At 37.4% G+C, this 8,096-nt stretch overlaps 1 protein-coding gene across 2 annotated transcripts in view; it reads left to right on the forward strand.

Moving 5' to 3' along the window:
• Positions 1-8,096, forward strand: part of LOC110450199 — a 66,245-nt gene that overhangs the window by 41,079 nt on the left and 17,070 nt on the right. For both annotated transcript variants that reach the window (XM_021497516.1, XM_021497517.1), the window contains 2 exons: positions 1,726-1,906; positions 2,980-3,143. In XM_021497516.1, the coding sequence (XP_021353191.1) occupies positions 1,726-1,906; positions 2,980-3,143 (345 nt within the window). The remainder of the gene's footprint in view (positions 1-1,725; positions 1,907-2,979; positions 3,144-8,096) is intronic.

Raw genomic sequence — 8,096 nt, forward strand, 5'->3', positions numbered from 1 at the left:
TATATATTTTATCCATTTTCAGCAGAAAATTACTCAAACTTAGTCAGAATCATCTTTGGTGAATGAGAGTATTACTTTGGAAAATTGGGATTCCTGCCCCATCCCCAGGGGCTAGGGTGGGGCCCCAAAGGGAACATTTACCAATATTTTCAAATTCTTATCCTTTGATGACATGACAAGTATTGTATTTCACTTAGTTTACATGCTGATTTCCACATCACATCTAAACAATAAAATAAAGCTTCCAGTACCTATGATATAACTCAGGTGACCGCTAAGGCCCTTGGGCCTCTTGTTTAGTTAATACATAGGTGATATGCAGACTTATCTTTGAGAGGAAACTATCAAGCCAAGCAATATGAAGTTCAATCAAATGTTATCACAAGATTTATTTACAGTTTACGTGACTCAATCCAATAGATAAGAGAAAAGAAGATAAAATATCAATGTTACATAGAACTGAAGAAGATCGAATGGTGATGGGTGCCAAGATCATCCTAGGATCTCTTGTTACAATTTACATATTTTAGTTAAAAGACAAATGCCATCAGACACAAATCAAGAGCTTGTTACATTTAGGAACAGCAGACTTACCCCACATAAACTCTTCTGAAAATGATACTGTTACGATGTTCTCAATATTGAGAAAAACCCTACTGAAAGGATAATGTGTAATGGACTGTAATATAGTGATTTAATATTTACAGTTTTAATGGGCTGTAATATAATGATGTAATATTTTCAGTTTTAATGGACTGTAATATAGTGATGTATTATTTACAGTTATAATGGTACTATAATATAGTGATTTAATATTTAAAGTTTTAATGGGCTGTAATATAATAATGTAATATTTTCAGCTATAATGGACTGTAATATAATGATGTAATATTTTCAGTTTTAATGTACTGTAATATAGTGATGTAATATTTACAGTTTTAATGGACTGTAATATAGTGATGTAATACATGTATTTACAGATTTAATGGACTGTAATATAATGATGTAATATTTACAGTTATAATGGACTGTAATATAATGATGTAATATTTTCAGTTTTAATGGACTGTAATATAGTGATGTAATATCTACAGTTTTAATGGACTGTAATATAGTGATGTAATATTTACAGTTTTTATGGACCGTAATATAGTGATGTAATATTTACAGTTATAATTGACTGTAATATAGTGATGTAATATTTACAGTTTTAATGGACTGTAATATAGTGATGTTTTAATGGGCTCTTGGCTGATTACTTTAGAGTTTTGTCTGAGGCCATTCTCACTATCCTTTAGTCCTGTTGCAATTGGTTTAAAGTGATTGTTGGTATGTGTAAACATACAGGAACACTCTGATTTTCCTCCGAAATTTTGTCATAAATCCAATATTGATGATGTTAATTATGATAAGAAATAAATGAAGGAATTGAATTGCTTCCTATGTTGTTATAGTTTTAATGACTTTGAAGAGGCAAAAAGGAAACTATAAGGATTTAAATTTTTTAGATGTTTTATTTTTGTTGGTGTTATTGGGGAGGGATGGTGGGATGGGGTGAGGGAAAATACATTTGAACTTGGGTAAATTTTGTGTAAATACCTGACACCTGATTATTCCATTAACCCCCAGATAGCCTATATAAAGTGCTAAGTTAATCCTACAAAGTGTGTAGTACTAGAATAATACCCAGTACCTAGCATACTGTCATACACATTTTATTCACAGAATGCTCACGAACCTGCATGTGAGAGTAGACAAAGAAAGGCCCCGTTTGAAGACAATCCTTTTGGGGGTCGTTATGCAAAGCCTAATGGGAAAGACTGGCGAGACACACATGAAGATTTACTGAGAAACATACGTCGTGCCAGACGAGCTGCAAAAATGACGAAGGATGACAGTGACTTAGGTAAGCAGAGCTCAGCATCATACAAATCGCTCAGTGATAAAATTTCACTGCTAAACCTTAAATATCTTTACCTGATTTGGAGGCTCTGTTGTGATATAGAATTGCTGATTTTCATTTAGTTTATCCTCTAAATTTAAACAGTAGAATTTTAGCTTGCTTCAGACAGAGTGCTTTTACATAATGTCGATGTATGATTAAACTTATATACATATATATTAGTGTATCCAGTTTTAAGACAACTCGGGGCTGACACAACTCATCTTTAATGGGTACAAATCATACACAGCTGCCACATCGTTAGGTCACATCGTTAGGTCACCTGTGACCTGGTGCGATTGCCTTTTTTTCGTCATCATGTGTCATGTGTCATTATTCCATAATAAAAATCACAATATAACTTCTTCTCAAACACATCTCTATAAAATTTTGCCATGGAGCGCAGTGGTGCAAAATAGATCCTGGCCGAACCAGAGATGGTTATTTGCAGTTTAAATTTTTCTTAAATGTGAACAGGCATTTGGAAGTAACAGACTTGTGTCTCATGGTCACAAGTGACTATACTGAAGAATTTCCTGACTTTTGTGTCTTGGCTGGCATATTTATGACTGTACCATTAACTTCAGTACCCTGTGAAAGAGACTTCTCACTGCAGATCCGTCACCATGCTGCCTCAGCAAACAGGAGGAATGTAGAGGACAGAATGGTGATAGGATATTACTCCACACAGAAGTAATCGTGCAGAGAGCATGTGACACATTCTCAAAGTAAAATGACAGTTGTAACAGCAGAGTGGTTGATTGGTCAGCAGTTCATAAAACAAAACACAAAGATCCTGAAGATGTTTAGTTCGTATTTTTATTTTTTCAGTAAGTAAAATTAGAAATAAAATACCATATCATCAACACATATATGATTTATATCAATTTTGGACACAAATGGTTATGTTAATTTTAAAGGAAAGCCCTCTATACTGTCATGGTGTGATAGAGCATTGACATTTTCACTGAATGGGCAAGAATTCAATATAGAAAATGTGGCACATTGCTTATTTGTGAATTGCTATGTTTGTGCAGGGCCTGTGGTGTGTAGATATTGCGGCCGGTCATTCAGTAAGACTGCTGCTGACCATCATATCCCATTCTGTGAGAAGTGGACGAAAGATCATGGGACACCCCTCAACCCCCAAAGTAAATCAGCTGGCACCAGTACAGGCAGCAAGCAGGAACGTGCCAAGGAGGTGGGTATGATAGGTTTGGGAAGTGTTGTTTGCCTTACGTTGGCTACATTTGTGTAATTATTGTGCAGTCTGTATGTAAAATATTAAGTTCAAAAATATTCACAATCATGGATCAAATATTGACATTTAACTTCAACATCCATTAAACTTGTCAAAAACAAAAGAACTATTTATAGGAGGCATGACAGTCTAGTGGTAGGACGTCGGGCTCGTGACCGAAGGGGGGCATGACAGTCTAGTGGTAGGACGTCGGGCGCGTGACCAAAGGGAGGCATGACAGTCTAGTGGTAGGACGTCGGGCTCGTGACCAAAGGGAGGCATGACAGTCTAGTGGTAGGACGTCGGGCTCGTGACCGAAGGGGGGTTGAAGTCGACGTCACGGCACTGTGTTGTATCTTTGAACAAGACTTTACTCTGCTTGTTCCAGTCTACTTAGCTGTTAATGAGTACGGTGGTTGGACAGTGCTAGAATTGTTGAATGATAGCTGTGAGCGCCGAAATGGCAGCACCGGCTGGAGTTGAGAAAGATATTTGCTGGTTGCAAAGGCCCTATATCCACGGATAATAATTTTTGAACCGCCACCCCTGCAGGTCTGGATCGAGAATAGAATACACATGCTGTTACCCACTGCATGTATCTCAAGATGCAACTAGTGTAGGAAGCCCATGCAGAATTGGGAATTTGCTTTTGTGCCCTCTAATTGGGGACACGAAAATGACCAAAATAAATCTGCTGCACCCATTGCAACTAATTTCTCCCGCAATCCTTATATATCTGCCACTATCTAATATATCTCCCACAATCCTTGTATCTGCCACAATCCTTATATCTCCCACAATCTTTATATCTGCCACAATCCTTATATCTGCACTTATATAGGCACTGTGCCTAGTGTCATGAAAAATCCACTCGGCATTCCAGAAATTTTACTGTACACCTGAGATTATGAAAAATTTCAATAAATATTTACTGATCTGTTGACCTGTTAAGATGATGTTGTTTAATGTCCATGAATGTTTTTTTCGTAAATACAATTACTACACATCATAACTAGCAACATATGTTTGATTTCCATTCATCAAATATATCGTGTCAACACTGTACCTTTTGTGAAAAAGGAGTGAAGTTTCACTTCCATCTTTCGTTTCGATTAGTTACGGAACATTATGTAGTCTAGTTCCCTGCTGCGATTGCTGCAGTCGGGCCCCGCAGTACATCGTTCAGGACGCTTTGATTCAAGCGCTCAGGTGATTTTTAGGTCACCTGAGCTTTAGCTCAAGTGACCTATTGCTATCCGTTTTCGTCCGTCGTCGTCCGTCGTCCGTCGTCCGTTAACATTTTACATTTCAAACTTAAAGTCAAGTTCTGCTGGGCCGATTGAACTGAAAGTTGGTAGGAATGATCGCCTCATGGTCCTGACAAAGTGTTGTTATTTTTCGGGTCGATCAGAAATCCAATATGGCCGCCACGGCCGCCATTTTGAAAACCTATTTCAAACTTAAAGTCAAGTTCTGCTGGACCGATTGAACTGAAAGTTGGTAGGAATGATCGCCTCATGGTCCTGACAAAGTGTTGTTATTTTTCGGGTCGATCAGAAATCCAATATGGCCGCCACGGCCGCCATTTTGAAAACCTATTTCAAACTTAAAGTCAAGTTCTGCTGGACCGATTGAACTGAAAGTTGGTAGGAATGATCGCCTCATGGTCCTGACAAAGTGTTGTTATTTTTCGGGTCAATCAGAAATACAATTTGGCTGCCATGGCCGCTATTTTGCTACTAAATTCTAATAGGCCGATCTCACTTAAAATTGGTCTAGGAATGATCAGCTCATGGTCCTGACAAAATTAAGTTAACATTATACTATTTTTTACTCAAATTGGTACATATTTCAACAAAAAAAATAAATACTGTAGACTCAGGTGACCGTTAAGGCCCATGGGCCTCTTGTTATGACAAGCATGAAAACGGCATGTTTTACGTTGTTTACTTCCGATGCTGTGACGAAAGTTACTTGGTAAAAAGTGTTCCATTGATTATTCATCACAATATTTAGGCGATAGATCTAGTGTATGTTTCAGTAATATTGACTCGGCACCGGGACGAGTGTGGTTGTAAATTCCACTCGTCCTTTTCAATTTTCACCCGGTCAGGACGAGTGGCCGGGTGGTTAGCCTGAGCCCTGAACTTATATCTCCCTCAATCCTTATATCTCCCACAATCCTTGTATCGCCCTCAATCCTTGTATCTGCCACAATCCTTATATCTCCCACAATCCAAAATATCTCCCACAATTCTTATATCTCCCTCAATCCTTGTATCTGCCACAATCCTTATATCTCCCACAATCCAAAATATCTCCACCGTGGGGGTAGAGATATGGGGCCCAATAGAGGAAAATATTGAAGATCCTTTTGTACCAATAAAGGAATTTTAACCAAGCATATTTGGGCAAAGGGGATTGAGTTTTGTGTTAACAGATGGTTTGGCCCTGCTGGCCCACTTGTAAAAGTGGAAGTTAAGGCCCCCTTGGGGCAGTAGGGCAGAGCTCAATAGGGGATTGCACGAGTGAATATATACGTCCGCGAAATAAATGAGTGCTTTCTGATTCATTAGAAAAACACAAGTGTGTGGTCTTGCTTTTATCACATACCTTCCATATTTGGTTAGAGATCGATACAAAGATTTTATAAACTTTGATATTTTTTGCAAATACCGGGAACTTTACAGTTCGCCATTACAAGGGGATTCCAATAAAAAGTAGTTCCGGCTTGTAGGTAAATACAACATGCCGTATTGCACATGTGCAATACAGAACGTTGTATTTCATGGTCTGAAAATTGCTTGTATTACTATAAAAAGATTCAACAGGTATGTGATAAAAATGCATAACAGTTGCTTGATTAATTACACTACATTTTGATTACACTTTTTTTTAGAAGAATGCATTTTTTTTCAAAAAGTGTTTTCCCCAGGTTTGGGACTTGCGAAAACCATGGTTACCACGCCAAAAAATGCCAAAAAACATGATTTTTAACCCAAAATTTGACCCACGCAAGTCGTAATTTTTTCTTAAATTCTGTCTTAAATTAAATATCACTTACTCGGTAACTGAAATACTCACGTTTTAGCAAAGGGTGTTCAACTGGATTTTTCTCAATATTTACACATGTGCTGAGTACAAAAATAGACTACATAAAAAGCTAGCTGTTGTGTAGACACAGATTTGTAAATGATCAAAAATGTAGTCTGAAGCCAAATTCATTTTTTTTTTTAAATACCTAGCCCACATAGTCCACTTCATCCTGAATATGCCAATTTTAGTGCTATTTTTTATTTTTTATTTTGTGCATGTAACATTACAGGGGTAATTCATTGTACAAAAATATCACCCATGGCCACCGTACGCTACTATACACGGCTACCTATAGTACTCTGCAGCTTTCAAATTGAAAATAAAATACTAAGTGATCTATTAATTAGGCCCCTGGGTCTCTTGTTTCAGTTACACCATAGAAACTTTATACTTCAATTGGATATGAAATCCCTGTAGTTGGTTCAACTCTTTCCGTACCATTATCATGTACAGACGACAACAATATGTCATCCTGGTCCCCGTTGTCGTGTACAGACGACAAAATAAAGGGCCGTCTCATCCCCGTTGTCGTATACACACGACAACAGACTTTGGTGTAACTTGTCCTATGTTTAGCTGGTTATCGCACTCGACATTTGCGTTATACAGTTAATTGTCTTTAAAATCAGCACCCATCAGTTGGAGAGAATTATTTTTATAGGTGCAGAGTACACAATTTTCATTTTGTTACTTATAGTTTTCGAATTTGCTGCAATATGTTTGCATTTGATGTCTCAAATATAAACAATATGGGGGCAACTTAATTCGTTATGAACACTTGTAATTTCATCACCAAATATTTATTGAGATTTATGGAAGTAAATATGAATATTTTAATGTAAGTCTTAATGAAATCTACTTGTATTTAGAAAAAAACTGAATGACTTCATATTCGTAACCATACTCCATCTCTATTTGAGAGCGGCAAGACGTCTTTCTCGGTCTGTCATTTGTGCTGCATAAACCAAACTTCGTGACAAAATCTTCAATTAGTTGAAGGTGGTCACTATATGGTAGAACTAGAACTAATCATAATCAGTTACCAGTTAGTCATAATGCTGCGAAAATGAAGAAGTGTGTGTCTATGAACAACAACATGAAACAATAACAATACAGTCGAAATTACGTTAAACAACCACATTTGATACATTTTAGCGACCATGTTTGACGGAAATATACCAAACGGTCTTTGAAATAATTGTGCATCTCCAAATTTGCGACCCACATTTGACAAAGGGCTACTTTACCATCTTTTCACCAAGTTCAGTGAACAAATTTGACAAAACCAATTTCCAAACTTACAATAAATTCATTGATGTGCAGAAACAAATAAAAAGTCATTCAATATTGTTGATTTAGCAGTGAAATACGGACGGATATTTATCGCAGTTGAGCAAAACCATTTTGATTGTGCGAGTCTCCTTCTAGGCAATGTAACCATTAGGTAGCAGTGTACAGTAGCAGTGTTCATTGTCGCATTTTCCAGACATTTAAAAGGTTTTTATTAAATTTTGGGAAAAAGAAAGTGATGTATAAGGTAGCAGTGTACAGTAGAGGTTTGTGGCCATGGGTGATATTTTTAGCCCACCATCATCTGATGGTGGGCTATTCAAATCACCCTGCGTCCGTGGTCCGTCGTCCGTCCGTTGTCCGTCGTCCGTCATCCGTCCGTAAACAATTCTTGTTATCGGTATTTCTCAAAAAGTACCAGAGGGATCTTTCTCAAATTTTATATGTAGGTTCCCCTTGGTCCTTAGCTGTGCAGGGCAACTTTTGAGACTGATCGGATAAACAACATGGCCGACAGGCAGCCATCTT

The sequence above is a fragment of the Mizuhopecten yessoensis genome, unplaced genomic scaffold (genome assembly GCF_002113885.1).
Source record: "Mizuhopecten yessoensis strain PY_sf001 unplaced genomic scaffold, ASM211388v2 scaffold5099, whole genome shotgun sequence".
Classification (NCBI taxonomy): Eukaryota; Metazoa; Mollusca; class Bivalvia; order Pectinida; family Pectinidae; genus Mizuhopecten; species Mizuhopecten yessoensis.